This window comes from Vombatus ursinus, unplaced genomic scaffold (genome assembly GCF_900497805.2).
Source record: "Vombatus ursinus unplaced genomic scaffold, bare-nosed wombat genome assembly UNPS02014863.1, whole genome shotgun sequence".
In the NCBI taxonomy this organism is placed as follows: domain Eukaryota; kingdom Metazoa; phylum Chordata; class Mammalia; order Diprotodontia; family Vombatidae; genus Vombatus; species Vombatus ursinus.
Window position 1 is genome coordinate 7332046 of NW_020954641.1, and position 17377 is coordinate 7349422.

The 17377-nt window shown below is 41.7% G+C and overlaps 1 protein-coding gene across 2 annotated transcripts in view; it reads right to left on the minus strand.

Annotated features, from left to right (window-relative positions):
* Positions 1–17377, minus strand: part of NEURL1B (neuralized E3 ubiquitin protein ligase 1B) — a 91035-nt gene that overhangs the window by 5904 nt on the left and 67754 nt on the right. Inside the window, exon 5 of one of the 2 annotated variants that reach the window (XM_027841784.1) lies at positions 16291–16549. The exons of the other annotated variant lie outside the window; for it this stretch is intronic. Within the exon in view, the coding sequence (XP_027697585.1) occupies positions 16305–16549 (245 nt within the window). The 3' untranslated portion in view covers positions 16291–16304. Of the gene's footprint in view, positions 1–16290; positions 16550–17377 lie in introns of those variants that run through there. 2 annotated transcript variants of the gene reach the window in all.

The following is a 17377-nucleotide window of genomic DNA, read 5'->3' on the forward strand; positions in this document are numbered from 1 at the left end:
TGCTATACCTACTAGAAATGTATGTGAAAGGACACATAGTGAATATGTAGGACTTGATCATGCACATAGAGAATACGGACATAGGTCTGAAATGTAGTCAGACAACACATGTTCCTTGGCAACAACTCATACCTCTGATGCTTGAGAGATACAGTTGTTCTCTGATGATGTCACTGTGCTTCTCTCTCCTGCTCAGCACTGGGGGCTGTGATTAGCTGTGTCATAGTTGCTGCCTGATGGGTATTGCATCTCTGTTCTTTGTGCTGCCTCCTCTGGGTGCATCTCCTCTGGTTTCTATCTGTGTTGTGCACTGATCTCCTCTCTCCTACTATCCCAGCTATTCAGTCTGTTTGTGCCATCTTCTGCTTTCTGTTACCATGTTGTAGTAGCTAGTAAGCCTTTCTCTTGCAAGGAAAGGCTAAATAATCCAGGACCATGATGGTCTGCACCAGTTAGGCAGCCTGAAGATGTCCTCAGGCTAGGATCAAGTCTGTTTGTTTGATTTACTCTACTCTGTTCTCTCTGGAAGTCCCTAGCCCCAGCCAGTGTTCTGACTCAAGGTCAGAAAAGTCCTTTTAACGCCTGATTGTTAGTCTGTATCCCACCAGCCATTTCAGGAACTCCACCCAATAAAACCACAGAGGAGCTTTGTGTGGCTAAGGTAACTCAGCTCTATTTATTCCCTATAATCCTGTCTGGCATGTATTGCACATGAATGTGAGGCAAGGGACAAGAGGATTAGGTGAGAACAGAAGGATTATGGATTTCTACTTTAGAGCTTTAGTTCTACTTTTCAGCCAATAATAAAATTCTGGTTTTCGTTCATCATTCCTTCAAATGACAAATCCTTGCCTCTCTCCTTGCATTTATAAGGGTTTTTATAGCATACAACAGGAAATGGGGAAAATTATTGGATGGGGAAAAAGAAGTGGGCTTGTTAATTGGTTGTGTGACCCAGGATGTTTTACTTAGCGTCTCAGAAGCTGTTTCCTCTACTGATGCATTTTTGGTGGAGCTGTGAAGTGATCCAACCATTCTAGAGAGTAATTTGCCCCCAAAGGACAACCAAATTCGGCCTACCCTCTAATCCAGCAATACTACAAGATCTGTATCCCAAAGAGATCATAAAAAGGGAAAAGGACCTACATGTGTAAAAATATTTATAGCAGCCCTTTTCATGGTGGCAAAATATTAGAAACTGAGGGAATGCCTATCAATTGGGGAATGGCTGAACAAACCATGGTATATGAATGTAATGGAATACTCTTGTGTAATACAAAATGATGAACAGGTAGATTCCGGAAAATTCTGGAAAGACATGTAAGAACTGATGCAAAGTGAAATGAGCAGAACCAGGAAAACATTTTAAGCAGTATCAGCAACATTGTGTGATGATTAACTATGAATGACTTACTCTTCTCAGCAACACAATGATCTAAGACAAGTACAAAGGACTCACAAGGAAAATGCTCTCACCCCTCTGAATGCAGATGGAGGCATACTTTTTTCACTTACTTTATTCTTTTTCGTGTTTTTTTCTTTTTATCTGTTTCTTCTTTCACAACTGTGACTAATATGGAAATATTTTTTACGTGATAGCATGTGCATAAACTATATCAAACTACCTACCATTTTCAGAAGAGGGAAGGGGAGGGAGGAGGAGAAAAAAATTTGGAAATTCAAATCTTGTAAAAATGAGTGCTAAAATTTTTCTTGACATGTAACTGGGGAAAAAATAAAATACTGCTAAAAATAAACAAGGAAGCTATTTCCTCTTTTGTAAAATTAGGAGATTGGACTAGATGATCCCTGAAGTCCCTTGTGCTTATAATTTTCTGTGGTTCTATGAGGTGAGAATTACTTAAAAACCTATGTAAGTAGATAATTCTGGTCTTCCTTGGTATATACATGAGACCAAACTGTTAGTTCCTGAGTTGCATTCAGTGACCAGCTATTGGTTCCTAACTTGGAAGGGTCAGGCTCCCCAACATTTTGAATCAATGGGTCTGTGATTTCATCTATGTAGGTACTCCCTCCAACAGTGTAGACCTCAACCTTTCCATGTCTTTTGGTTGTATGACACTTGGATAGTTCCCATGACAGCGGCAGACCCTTTTGGTGAGCATATGTCTCTCTGTATTATGCCACATTTGAAATTGATATTCAGATGGCTATCAAACAAAATTCTTTGTTATTGCATACGTATTTATTTATTCACTTTATTTTCATGCCATACATATACACACTAGGTGGCACGGTGGATAGAACACTGGGCCTGGAGTCAGCAAGACCTGAGTTCAAATTTGACCTCAGACACTCTGTTTGTCTTGTTTTCATCATCTGTAAAATGGAGATAATAATAGCACCTACTTTGCTGGGTTGTTATGAGGATTTCATGAAATAATAATTATAAAATGCTTAGCACAGTGCCTGGTACATAGTAAGTGCTATATAAATGTTAACTAATAATAATAATAATAATAACGCATACATGTGTTTGTGTATACATATATAGGTAGATGTTTCTTACATTAGAATGTAAACTCCTTGCTAGTAGGGATTGTTTTATTCTTGATATTTATATTCAAGGCCATGGCACATACTTGGCCCTTAATAAATGTTATTGATTGCATCTTTCAAGGAATCTTATATGATGTTAATGTATGAGCTGGAGATGCCTTATAGGAAGAGAGCCTACAAAGCACTACTTTGTTCCTTTGAATCAAATATTTACTGATAGTCAACCAATGGTGAGATCCCAAGGACTTTGTAGTCTGTTCACCTTTCAGTTAATTGTGCAAATGTAAGGATTCTGTCTGCTAAAGGCTACCTGTTTACTTCTCATAAATACACCAAGGATGACTACTTTCATGAAAATTTCTCAAGGACTGGAAAGTGGGCACATAGTCATCGATGTTGACATTTTCTTGTGATTCGTTCTCCCCTGCCTCCTCCCCAAGCATTTGGTATCCTCCTCTTCTTGAATCTTTTTCAAGCATTGATCCTGGAAGGACCTCAAAATTGCATTTCTTCCCCCATGGGTCACATCTTTGTCGGCTCGACCTACTTCAGCTGTTTTTCCCATCTTTGCTTTCTTCTAGGGAATGGAAAAGCACTAACCATTTGTCAAAGCCTGTGCAGGCTAAGCACTGGGGATACAAATGGAAAAGTGAGACAACCCTTGTTCTCAAGGAGTTCACCTTCTAATTGAAGGAGACAACAGGTAAAGGAGGGTTCAGATCGTGGCAGATGGAAAGACTAGGTAGTATTTAGGTCCTTAAAGGGAAAGTGACAAGGCCAACGGACCATGAGAAGCAATGGCAGGGCCAACGAGTCAGCATCCATCTGAGAGTGGGTGTCTAGAACCTGGAAGGACCTGGGCAATGGGGGTTCGGCTGGAGAAGGGAATGTTCCATGCTGCCTGTCCTGAGTTTTGGTGGTGGGCTGGGGGAGAATGGAAGAAGGTCTACTAAAGAATGGCAGGGTGTGCCAAGCTTGAATCATTGCTTTAAAATCCCTCCTAGAGAGGGGTGCACCTGGTAGTACAGTTCCAGCTGCTTCTGCTTCCTCCATTCCACCCATGTATGGTAGGCTTCACCCTGAGCACCTGCAGCATTGCCAAGTTGACAGAGAATGGAGACACCTCCACCCAGATTACTTCCATCCAGGGGTATGCTGGTAAATATTTAACAACTGGCTCAAGGGAGGGGAGGGGAAGGAAGGAATGTACAACGAACCTTTAAGTTTAATCTGCATTATTAACCTTTTTTTCCCCATCATTTTCCTAAGTCTAGCCAATCAACATATCAATAAATCAAGCCTCAATTTATCATTTGCTGATTTCCAAAGTATAAACATTTACTAAAAATTTAACAATCAGCTCTTGCAAACCATATCAAGCTAGTTCCAGCACAACCTTGCCTCCATCCTTCTCAAAGAGGCTAATGGTTTGTAGCAGCTCTAATGATGGAGGTTTACAGACGTCCTTTTATTTATTCATTCATTCATTCATTTATTTATTTATTCATTCATTCATTTATTTATTTATTTTACAAACTTCTTTCCTCTGGCTCAAGTTCAGCATCTCTTCGCCCGTCACAAAGGGCATCAAGCCAAAGTAAAGAGGTTTCTGCTTCCTTATGCAGCACATGAGGGCCTGCCATAGCTTTTTTTTTTTAAGGCAATTGAGGTTAAATGAGTTGCCCAGGGTCACACAGCTAGTAAGTGTTAAGTGTTTGGTCTGAGGCTGGATTTGAACTCAGGGCCTCCTGACTTCAGGGCCGGTGCTCTATCCACTGAGCCACCTAGCTGCCCCCATAGTCTTTGAGAATCCAGGATCATCCCAATGTCAAGATAGGACATCGGAGTAAGACTTTGTTTTTAAATTCATGATGCTTTTTTTTAACCTGTTTTAGTTCCAGAGTGGCAACTCCTAGACAAAAAAGTAAGGAAAATGTCCCTCCTTCCTCCATGGCCTTTAGTTCCTAATACCTTCATTCTTTAATCATACATCTGAAGTATGGCTAGGGTTAAAAGGTAGTCCCTTTGATACCCAAGTATCAAAAGGTAGTCCCTTTGATAGTTCCAAGTAATGTTCATGTACTTCTTGGAGAAAACCCCAGGCTAACTTCTTAATGCTGGGTATCCTTTCCTAGGAAGGAAAGCAAAAAGCAATCATTTACACCTTAGTAAGAAAGAGCTCAAATAACTCAGTTGGTATAAAAATGCTTTTTCTCATTTTAGGATTCAGGCTTTAGAGTTGGAAGGAACTTGAGAGATCATCTAGATCAGTGGTTTTTAACCTTTTCTGTGTGTGTCCTGGACATTTTTTTTGGTAGTCAAGGGAAGCCTATGAACTCCTTTTTCAGAATAACTTTTAAAAAATTGTAATCGAAGGAAATGCTATACTTTAGTCAGAGTTTAGTGAAAATAAAAATGTAATTTCTCCAATTCAAGTTGCCCAATTATTTTTTTAAATTATTTTCTATAAAATGAGAACATTACTGTTCATATTAAAGGGAAACCGAACGTGGAATGTTAAAGCTGGAAGAGAACTTATGACATAGAAGGCCGGGGCTGAACAGGGCCATAGAACATAAACTGCCGGAGTTGGAAGACATCTTAGACTGTGAGATGTCAAGAACTGAAAGGAGCCTCAGAACATAGAACATATGTCATAGCTGGACCTGGATTTATGTGGTAGGAGTAATATCCTAACCCCTTGATCCATGAAAGTTAAGCTAGTTTTTACTTGAAAGGAATTCAGACATTTCTTGAAACTTAGTTGGCTAGGGTTAAATGGTAGAACCTTTGCCCAGTGGTAGCATTAGTTGCCTGCCACGAGGTGGTGCAGTGGATAGAGTGCCTGGCCTGGAGTCAGGAAGACTCATCTGAGTTCAAATTTGGCCTCAGACACTAGCTTTGTGACCCTGGACAAGTCACTGGACTCTGCTTCAGTTTCCTCATCTATAAAATGAGCTGGAGAAGGAAATAGCAAGCCACTCCAGCGCCTATGCCAAGAAAACCCCAAATGGGGTCATGAAGAGTTGGACATTACTGAAAACGACTAGGGGCAGCTAGGTGGTGCAGTGGACAGAGCACCAGCCCTGAAGTCAGGAGGACCTGAGTTCAAATCCGGCCTCAGCCCAAACACTTGACACTTACTTACTAGCTGTGTGACCCTGGGCAAGTCACTTAATTCCAATTACTTAAAAATTAAAAAAAAAAAAACAACTAAAGATCATGCCAGTTGGCTCAGGCTAAGATGGTTGGCATCATTTGAGACAGAAGGCTGACACTGTTGATATCGCTTCCCCATCACTCTAGTACAAAGCAGTTGTGAGAGCACTAAGGACTCCAATATTTAGCTGTTGGATTGGGGCAGAAGCTTTGCTCAGCTGGATCAACTCAAGGGCTTTACAATGCCTGTTGCTGAAAATCTTTCCCTTGCTATGGCTAAGTAAATTTCTGTTTTGAATGACCTACAAGTGTCTCATCTTGTTCCCGCATCAAACCTAAGGTACCAGGGGGCTCATCTGAGTCAAGCCCATTCCAGAACACATTAGCGCATAAAATGTCATCACTGAAAGATGCCTGAGGGCCTCGAATAGCAGAACCTCAGAGCCTTACTGGGAGGCAAGTTTTGAAAGAAGAGAGAACAAGAGAGCACTGGACACCTAGAGGAGGGGTAGAAGACAAGTCAATGTTTCCAGGGGCACTCTTCCCCCTTTTTTGCCTTCTTCATTGTTACAAGAGGAGCCCCAGTCTTGCCAGCTAGTCAGTGGCAGAGCCCTGGCCTCTGATGATTGGACTGGCTGCCCCTGTGATGGCTGCTGTCCTCATTCCTGACACCAAGCTGAGGCCAGAGACCAGTGAGGCCACCCGGCAATCATCTCCTGCTGGATCTGGCTGGGCTATTTATAGCACACAATTATACATGGCCTCACTTATGACTTGCCTGGGCAGGCTGAGCAGTGGTTGGTCTTAATGCCCAGGATTGCCAATGGTTATGGGCAATTGGATGCTGTAGACAGAAAGGCAGAACTAAAAGGGACCTTGGATATTATCTAATTTAACACTCACATTTTGCAGATGAGGAACTGAGGACCAGAAAGGGACTTCCCCAAGGTCCTACAGTTAATAAGGACCAGAACCAGGACTAGAACCCAGGATATCCAGCTTCCAGACTAGTGTAAGGGTGAGGTAGAAACTGCCCTATCTCATTTCAGCCTTGTTACCATAACTGAGAACATGTCTCAATCAGTCACTCATAGGCCTTAGACTGAGGGCTAAAAAGCCTTCCAAATGGAATAACATTACCTAAGAATCTTGTTTAGATAGGCAGAGGAAAGTTGGCCATGCCCCAGAGATTACCAATAAATTATCAAGTGAGTTCAGAAGGATTTCATTCCAGAAACTGGAATGAGCATAGAGTTTTAGCTCAAACTGCCCCCCTCTCCCCTCCCCAAGGAAATGCCTTTGGGGAAGGAGAGGCCTTGACTTTGGCCTCAGCTAGGTCTCCTCCCTGTTACATTTGTTTTTATTGATGTCTTTTTTTTTTCCACATTCATTTCCAAATATATCTCTCCCTCCTACCCTATGCATTGACTTATCCCTCATAACAAAGATTTTAAAAGAAAGAGGAAAAAAGCTGTTCAGCAAAATTAACCAACATCTCTACTGTGTCTGACAGTAGATGCAATAATATTTGCAGTCCCCTATCTCTGCAATGAAGGGAGGGATATGCATCTTCTTAATCCTTTTTTTGGGAGCAAGCTTGGCCGTTATAACATGTAGTTTTGTTTTTCTTGGTCTATTTACATTGGTATAGTCATTATGTATATATTAGGACATATACATATTTCCTAATTCTGCTTACTTCACTTTGCATCAGTTCATGTAAGTCTTCTTATGTTTCTCTGAATACTTCACAATTGTCATGTCTAATATATAGCATATTAATAGTCTGTTATTTTAATATACCACAATTTACTTATTTCATTACTCATTTGATGGGTTACATTGTGTCTAGTTCTTTGTTACCACAAAAAGCGTTGCTATGAATATTTTGGTATGTATGGAAACTTTCTGGCTTGGAACTCCTTGGGGTAGCAGGGAGGTGTCTAGGTCAAAGAGTAGGGGCATTTTGGTTATTTTTTAAATACAAATTCCAAATGAATTTCCAAATTGGTTGGGCTAATTCGTACCTCTGTGAGCAGTGTAATAGTATATCTGTTTTTTCCGTCGTGTCAACTTTCTCATGCCCTTACCAGCTGGGCATGTGTGTGGTGGAAGTTTTAAGAGGCTTCTTTGGTAAGACAGCACTTGAGTTAGGTTTTAAATGGTGGACAGGAATCCAACAGGCAAAAAAAGGGAAGGAAGACATAGGGAGCAGGGTGAGTTAAGGGATTGAGGCAGGAAAGACTCCAAATTAGTTGGCATATCAATTCACATTTTTTTTTTTTGGCGAGGCAATTGGGGTTAAGTGACTTGTCCAGAGTCACACAGCTAGTGAGTGTTATGTGTCTGACACCAGATTTCAATCCGGATTCTCCTGACTCCAGGGTCGGCGCTCTAACCATTGCACCACCTAGTTGCCCCACAATTCATATTTCTTAGAGTGCTTAGAGGTTTAACAGTACAAAAGGTTACAACTTATGAGGCACACAGGACAAGTAAGATTATCCCCAATTTTATGCAGGAAGATACTATCTGCCTTCAGAAAATGAATTGATAAATAGAAGTATATATAGTATAGTTTTACGTACATATACATATTTGTGTCTATTAGTAGCCATCTCTAGGATGGGAGAGGAGGGGACAGGGAAAAATACATATAAAAAGTGCATAGCAAAGAACAAAAGAAAATTTAGAAGGAAGTATAGAAAACAGAGTAGCTTTGAAAAGGACAAGTAGTACATGTGTAAGTAACCTGTATCAAATTGCTTGCCTTCTCAATGAGGAGGGGAAGGGAGGGAGGAGAAAATTTGGAACTCAGTTTTAAAAATGAATGTTAAAAATTAATTTTACACATACTGGGGAAAAACAAACTACTAAATACAATTTTTTTAAGAGATAAAAAAGAAAAGGACAAGTAGTATTTATGTAGCTGGGTTTTTTTTCAGTAAAATAGTATGAAATGTAATATCATGGTTTTTTAGTGAATCCTCTTTTTAGGTTGTGCTGTGTACATGGAAATATTTTTTTTTTGGAAATTTTTTTTTGTCTTTATGTATTTAAGTTCAGAATGAATAAAAATGTTTAAAAATGCAATACAAAAATTTTTAAATGTTAAAAAAAAGAGGATTATCCCCAATTTACATGAGAGGAAACTGAGGCTCAGAGGAGGCCATCATGTGCCAGAACCAAGGTTTGAAAGCAGGCTCCCTTCCTGGTAGGCCAGCACTCTTTTCACCACATCATGCTGGTTAGTTATCCTGATGTCCTTCAGATGTTTTCTAACTCCTTGCTACCAGAAGGCTAAATTTGAGGTTCAGACTAATTGACTCTCCTTCCTTGAAAATGCTGACTTTGAACTCCTCAAAAATTTCAGACATCAATGGATGCTCCGTGAGGCTCTTTGCCCTGCAGATAAATTGCATGGTTTACGAAACAAAATCTGAGACAAACTTTTTTTTTAACAAGCAAAAGTTTTATTTGTTTCATAAACAGGTAAAATTATATTAATGTAAAACAGAGAAAAACAGACAAAATTCTTACACACACAACACACAGAGCACAAAACTAGAGAGGCCGGACAGGTAGAGCGAGTACATATCCCTCCCAACTCCTAAGTGAAACCATCAAGGGAATGGAGGAGACAAATCCACAGAGCTCTGTACAAAGTTCAAGGGAGAATCCAAGGAAACACATAGCCTATCACTCAAATATCAAAAAAGCAAAGTAATTTCAGTGATCACAGAAAAACCTAGAAAACTACCATGTTTGTTATTCTCTCCCCTTAATTTTTTTAAGTTGCTTAAAAAGGATAAAAAGTACACAGACACTCCCATAAGGCACAAACAGATTTCTGTACAAGCCATTTCAGCAAGGAATTTTAAAAGACATTAAAGGAGAAAGAAAGTTTTTAACCACTCATTCCCAGGAGACTTCCTTTTCCTGAACCTGAGGCTCCCCCTGCAGAAACCTGCACCAAGGTGCGATAAGGCAGAGTGAGGTCCACTCCAGGCTTGCCACCCAAGCTCCGATCTAGACTTAAAATGTTATCTCAAATGATCGAGCCTGGGAATGCGTGCTGCAGACAAGGATTTTCAGCTTTCCATTCCAAGCGCCGTAATTAGATATGGGCTAGTCTTCTGTCCCCGCCCTTGGTATAGCTGGGTGAGTTTTAATTTTGGGGGCCAAATTTGTGATTTCAGTGGTGTTGGGAACTCCAGGAGATGAAACAGCCTGCACCACCGCCGATCTGTAACTGCTCTTCAAATGACAGTCAAGAGTTGCTTGGGCCATTAAAAGGGTTAAGTGACTTGCCCAGGATCACACAAGCCAGTATTAGTCAGAGATTGGTCAAGAACTAAGGTCCTTCCTGACTCTGAGGCTGATTCTCTATCCACTCACTAACTCATGCTGCATCTTGGTGTATGCAAATGTGTGCATATACATACATGTGTATGTATATATGCATGTGTGCACGTGTATATGCATGTGTGCTTGTATGTATGTGTGTATGTATGTATAGATATATCTATATATTCCAGAGTGTTAACAGTTGTCCCGTAAGGAATAAATGAGGACTAGAACGAGTCAAGGGCAGTAGGGGAGCAGAGTTTAAACCTATTTAAGGATTAGAGGAAACTAGCTGTGTTGCAAGTTGGTGGCTATGACCACAGGGGACAGTTGCTCCCAAGGACAGCAGACCTTGAATGGGTATGGACAGAAAAGCACAGCCAAATTATCCCAGTGGGAAGCAGCAAGAAGGAAAAAACCCAACCCCCTTCAGAGAATGCTTCGTACCAAATGATTGGAGACCCAGACCTTTCCAAAGGCACAACTACCCCAGTCCAGTCAGAACTCGCTCATTCTGGGAAGGCTGAGTTGGCTGCCTGCATGAGCTCTCTGGGAAGGTTTGTTTCCTTTTTTTCTGACCTTCTGACCTACAGTGTGGGAGAAGTCATTTTCTCAGGGGCCCTGGAGCGAGGGAGAACAGCTATTCCTAAGAGGTCAGATTCTTGTGCATCCATGAGTCTTTTCTGGTTCCAGGACTGGATTACAGACTTATGCTGCCTTTGAGGCATCCTACTTTTCAAGACTGCCAAGAGATTAGGAATGGGACCGGCAATGAGGAAAGACTGGAGGTGCAATATTCTAAGAAGCCTGGGTAGACAGTTTTCTCTGGTTTCCCAAGTCACCCTTCATCTCCATTCCATCTCACTTTCAATAATGTCCTGCTGAAGGCTTAGCAGCCAAATTCAATGGATACTGTCAAGTCAAGCTCCATTTTCTCCAATAGCACTAGATGTGGGAGGCAGAATTTCTCTAGCAATGTCCAGCAAAGTGAAAAGTAAGTTGTCTAGCCCTTGCAAAATCTCTTCCTGGCTTCACCTCTATACCCCTTCAATTAGCCTTTAGCAAAGGCCCATTGTTTCTTTCTCCTTTTGTTTGCCTGTTTTTAGAGATAGAACTGGCTGCAACCCTGGGAAACCAGCTCCATTAACTGTTTGATCCCTGGGGTATACAGGGCACATGCATACATGTATCGTTCCTGCCTCTGTCCACCAATCAGCAGTGAGGTAAAAGAATGGAGTCATAGCAATGGCAGATTCCACTGGGGAGAGTTGGGATTGGCTCTCTCAGGGTTGGAAATGCATTCAGGCAAGCTTAAAAGAAGACTCCTCAAAGTAATTTTAGGGGCAAACCTTCTGTTAGAAACTCTAGATTCAACTACCAGGCTCAATCTAAACTAGCCACAAAATCCCAAATCAAAAGCACCCCAGTACTGACCTAAGAATTCCTTTAATTGACTTTGTTTCTAGTTACTTTAGGGGCAGAGAATTGAGAAATGGAAGGGACTTTGGAGGTCACCTAGTCCAATTTCACACATAAGGAAACTGGGGCCCACAGAGGATGAGAGGCAGTGTCGCGTAGTGGTTATACTGCTGGACTTAGAGTCAGAAAGATAAGAGTTTGAATGCTACTCTGACACTGTGCTGGTAAGTCATTTAACTTCTGGGTATTAGTTTGCTCTTTCTGAGGATAATGAGGATAATTAATAAAAATGAGGATAATATCTCTAGTACCTAACTCACAGGGCTATTGCAAGGCTCAGATCAGATAACATGTAAAGTGCTTTGCAAATTAGTGTTATGTAAATATCACTTACTATTCATTATTAAGCTACTTGCCCAAGGTCAAGCTGGTGGCAGATTTGAAATTCAAGGTCAGGCCCTCTGGTCTTCTGAACTCCAAATTCTCTTCTCTCCCCCAATCATACCAAAATTGGACACAGCTCACTGATGCATAAGGAAACACATTAGCAAGGGTAAGGCACAGCCCAATTCTCATCCTTCCATAGCTTAATGTAGGATCTTTGACACTTCTGGAAGGACAAGGGAAGAATTACAACCACAGAACCACTGGACCTTAGTCTAACTCCCTCCTAGTACAGCTGTGGAAACTGAGGTCAAGAGAGGGCAACAAGGTAGCCCAACTCCACAGCTAGCCAGTGGCAGAGATGGAGTCCAGAATTCTTTTCACTCCCTGGTGCTGCCTATTCTTCATTGTATAAAATTCTATAATAAGACTTTGAGCCCATGTTCCTCCTGAATGCCGAAACCTTTTGCTCTTCCATTCCAGGTTAAAAAGAATGTCACGTCTAAAGATTTTTCCTTCCCTTTTAAAGCAGAGCCTGTGGACAGCAGTATACCACATACCGCTCACCTTGCGCAAAGAGGACTCTGTTGAGCATTACAAAGAAGCAAGAGAAATACCAGGCAGCACCATAGAGGGCAAATATCCACTGTGGTCCTCATGTGCATCAAGTGAGTGAACTTTAGTGGTTAATTTAGAAAAAAAAAAAAAAGGGAAGTGCTTTGAGCACTGAACAAGGCCTGGCCAACCAAACCCCAACACACCAGACCCCGGTTCCTCTTAGATGGTGATGCTATTTATGGCAGTGACTGGGCAGGTTAAAACAGGCCATTGTCTCATTTTCTCCTCACATAGCAGGTCATCCGGAGCAGTGCCTGTGATGCTCTCAGAGGCCTGGGCCACCCGTTAATAGTTTCCAAATCTCTGCACTTAAGGATCAAAGTGGCGCTAATGCTATTGAGCTGCACCAAGAGCCGACATAAGGGTTGGCAGGACAGGGAATGAGAGGAAAAAAGATGTGCACCATCAGTCCTCCTGACTGCAGGCTTGCATACACAGGGTGTGCCTGCTGGGCTCAGGCACACCCTAGTATCTTAAAAAAATGGTATTTGTATCTCTTTTTAAAATTTTGTATTTCTAGGTGAGGTTTAGCTGTTATTTTTTAGAAAGTTTCATTAAATTTTAGTTTCTTTGGTTTGATTACTAAAAATAATGTCCTTTATGACTGGTCAATAAATGTTTGCCTTAAAAAATAAAAAAATAAAATTCAATAGGTGCACAGCCTAATAGAATGTACTGCACACATCTATGCTGCTCACACATCCTGAGGCCAATAATTCATATGCCAGTCAGAGTCACCACAGACTTAGTCTAACTACCTCATGGTACAGCTGTGGAAACTGAGGCCAAGAAATGACAATAAGCACTGACAAAGGCTTGCATGAAGAATATGAGAGGGAAAATGATGGGATTACACCAACTATTTCTTCTTTTTAAATGTCTTCTGGGTTTGTGGTTCCCCTTAGATATACACAGTTAAGCTCTCTGTTATCTGACTATCCTGGGGAATGGGGTGTTCTGGTCAATCCAATATTTTGTTCAGAAAGAATGACCATATATACCATACATTGGTTTACTAACTTTTCAAAGAATCGATGTACAAACACAAATATACAACATGGCAACTAGATTGGCCATCATTTAAGCTTTCTTGGAAGAGTCACAAGGTCCAGTTGACTGAGGGGGCACTGAGAGGTTAAGCGATTTGCCCAGGGTCATACATTGAGCCTATGTCAGAGGTGGAGGTCGATTCAAGGTATTCCTGACTCCAAGGCCAGTTCTCTAGCCACTATGCCACCCTGTCTCTCAGCAAACATAATCCCCACACTAATTCTAAATGGGGAGGAAGGCACAGTCTTTTCTTGTCTTCTGGTCTCAACAGATTGGGGAAGTAGCCCTTTCAAAACAACATCAAAAAAGGCTGTGTGAGAACCTTTCAGATCTCCTGACCATTTGTTTTCACACCTCACTTTAACTCAACTTGACAGAATTGTTTTTCACTCACAACCTTTCAGCTTGACAGCCCTTAGCCATCACTGCCTCTCATTGGCTCTGGAGCGGAGCTCTCTGGCTGTTGCTAGGGACCAGTCAGAGCCTGGTCTCTGAATGAGTTAGGTAAAAGGAAGTACATACACCAAGTAAGGTTCTAATGGAAGATCTGCTCTCTCCCTTACACCTACCTAGGGCACGAGAACAATGACCTAAGGAACCCAAACTAACTGGTTATAACTTCTTCCACCTTTACCTCTCTTCCCTTTGGAAAAGGTGAGTTGACTGAGATTTTGTTTAAAAATAAATGTGCCATACACATCTCTCTATTATCTTTGACTTTTGTAATGTACTTTCACATCCTATTTCTAAGCTGATTGTCATGGTAAGGTAGGTAGGTAGGGAAGGCATTATTATCCTCATTTGACAGATGAGAAAACTGAGGCACAAAGACATGCCTTGACTAAAGTCTCCACTATGAATTAGGGGAAGAATTGGGCCTAGAACCTGTGGGGGGGGAGTAGGACAGGAAGCAGGTATTTTCTGAATCCCAGGTTAGGGCTCTTGCTGCCACACCCTGCTGTTTCTCTCATACAATAGTTCTCAAATCCCTAAATCCTGGAACTCTTGGGGAATTACCTCCTTTAAAAGAAAAAGCAGCATGGACTACCACAGAGGCTAACTATCTTTGCCAGAGGTACATTTTTATTGATTTGCTCCCATGGGTGGGGTGGTGGGGCAGACGGCTTTTCTTAAACACAGACCCATGATATACCCAATGTGGCTGCTGCTGCAGTGGAAGGAGATGCCACCAGGACACCTCAGGCTCTGGTAGCAGTAATAGGATGGTCAGGAAAAGAAAAAATGGTGGAGTTAGGCTCTGTTCCTCAAGGAGGGCCAGCTAATCTTAAAAAATCCTCCTTAAAAAATGCAATGAAGAGGGTCCCACTTCAAGATTGTCAGCTGATGCCATAATGATCAGTTAACACCTCACAAGCTGACAATCCACTAGAGATTAGTTGACAGTTAACTGACAACGTGACCAGGATAGTGGGGTTAGGTAGCAAGGAGACCCAGGAGAAAAGTTAATGGGAAGCCAATAAAAGCAATCTCTTTCTGTTTCTAAATTTATCCTAGGTTAGAGGACGGACCCTGGCCTGACTACTGAACATCACCTTGTGTCAGCCCCTTCACGAGTGGTTGAAGTAGAGGACTGAAGAATCTAAATTATCGAATGACCTCCGAGCAGGCCCTTGTCTCTGTATTTCAGTTTCTTCTTTATGAAAAGGAGACTATGCAATTGGGGGCTCCTAATTATAAAGATTAAGAAGATAATATTCTTAAAAGCATTTGGAGACTGAGGTGGGGAAAGGGGGAAGGTGCATGGTGCATAAAATTCTACTTTGCAGAGCAGGCGTGAGGGTAATGCATCTTCTGGGAGAGGTCAGAGCTCTAGCTCTGTTGCACATGGGGAAATCACTCTCAAAAGATGGAGATTAAAAAAAAGAAAACAAACCAAACATCAAAACCCAACAACAAGTTGCTCATTTGTTTTTTTTAAACTAATCACCCAGATACAGCTGTTCACATCTGGGATTGCAAACAGTGCATTAATGATCTGAGTTTCCTTCTCCAATATTATTACCCAAGTCGTATTTCAGGTTGGGCAAAAACTGAAAATGTTCAATAGTTACTCATCCAACAGCTTCTGAGGAGGGAAAGAACATGGAAAGGGACACGAGCACTTCATTGTAGCTGGTCCTCAATTCCTTGGATGTTCTCTGAGAAGCTCCTGATTCGGGGCCTCTGGGGAGAGCTTGGGAGGGTGGCAGGGGAGGACTCAGTAGAACTGGGAGCTGCTACCTCCAGTAGCTTAGAATTCATACACATTCATCCTCTCTTCCTCCTTCTCTCTCTCTCACTCATATTCTCTCTCTTTCACACTCTCTCATTCTTTCTCTTGTTCTCCCTTTGCTGTCCCTCAATTCTTCTCCCTTTTTTCTTGGCTCTCCCTTCTCTCTCAGGCTCCTGTATGCACACACACTCAACTGAACCATCCCCAAGAAGCATTGCACAGAAGTTGCCATTTTCCTAGCTGGGCAAGTCTGGGCCTTAGAGAGGGCAAGTACTTATGCTACAGTGATTACACGTGACAATGCCTGTGATCATCTATAGGACGGTATCTTTAGGAAAAGTACTATCTCACCAACAGAAGCTACCCTTCTTCCCTCAGACCCTCTGCCAAGTTCCTTAGCTAGGCCACATCCCTGACTTTTCCTACCATTAAAAACGCTTAAGAAGAGATGGGTAAACCTCTTGGCATAACCAGGGACCAGCCACTGGCAGTGGGTGGCAAGGCATGGTTCTGGTTTTGTTTAGCAAAACCCCTTTGCCCACTTGAGTGGTGGACCTGGGGTGTGATGGAGGGGCTAAGGCCGGTAGATCTTAATGACGTCCTTGATGGTGCGTCGGCAGATCGGGCAGCAGGCATTAGGCTGCTTCCTCAGTTTAAGACCGCAGGTGTGGCAGAGGCACATGTGGCCGCAGGTGTAGATGACCATGTCTACCTCACTGTCAAAGCAGATGGTGCATTCGCCATTCTTGGTACTTGGAGGCTCTGGCGGGGAGAATGCAGGTGATGTGGGGGGGCTCAGAGGGGAGCTTGGAGCAGTCACTATTCAAGAGAAAAATGAGAAAAACACAAATATGTACTTTCCCCCAAATATCTTAACCCTGAAATTCACAGTGCACCCTATTCCCCAATCCCATTTTACCAAAAAGCAATAAATCTTAGCCTAGGCATCAGAGTATGCAAAATACACCTGGCTAACACATACACTAGGTATAACTTAGGGAAAAAAACTTTAATAAGCAACAACTGAAAAGAATATGGGAATCACTCTTGAAGCAAAGCGATTATATGTAAGTAAGAGAAGTGTCTGTCTTCCACTTCTATCTTTGCATAGGTGGTTTACTATGAATGAAAAGAATTCTTTCTTCACCTTTACCTCCTATAATTCTTCAAAGTACAATTTAGGTGTCAGCTCCTAGATGAGGCCTTTCCTGATCTCAAAGACCCCACGCCCCTCCCCAACCCCAACCTCAACCCCTACACTGAGTACCCTCTTTCTCTTGAATTTAATTTGGATTATTTGTATTTATTTGTATACACGTTATAGCTCTCTCCTCTCCCCCAAAAGAACATTAAGTTCTGTGAGGGTAGGGTCATTTCTAATATCTCACACTGTATACCAAGATAAGGTAAAAATGGGTACATGATTTAGACACAAAAGGTGATATCACAAGCACATTAGGGGAGCATGGAATATTTTACTGATCAGATCTTTGGATAAGGGAAGAATTTACGACCAAACAAGAGATAGAGGATCATGGAAAGTAAAATGTGTAATTTTGATTACATTAAATTTAAAAGATTTTACAGAAACAAAACCAATGCAACCAAGTTTAGAAGGAAAGCAGAAAGTTAGGAAAAAATTTTTAT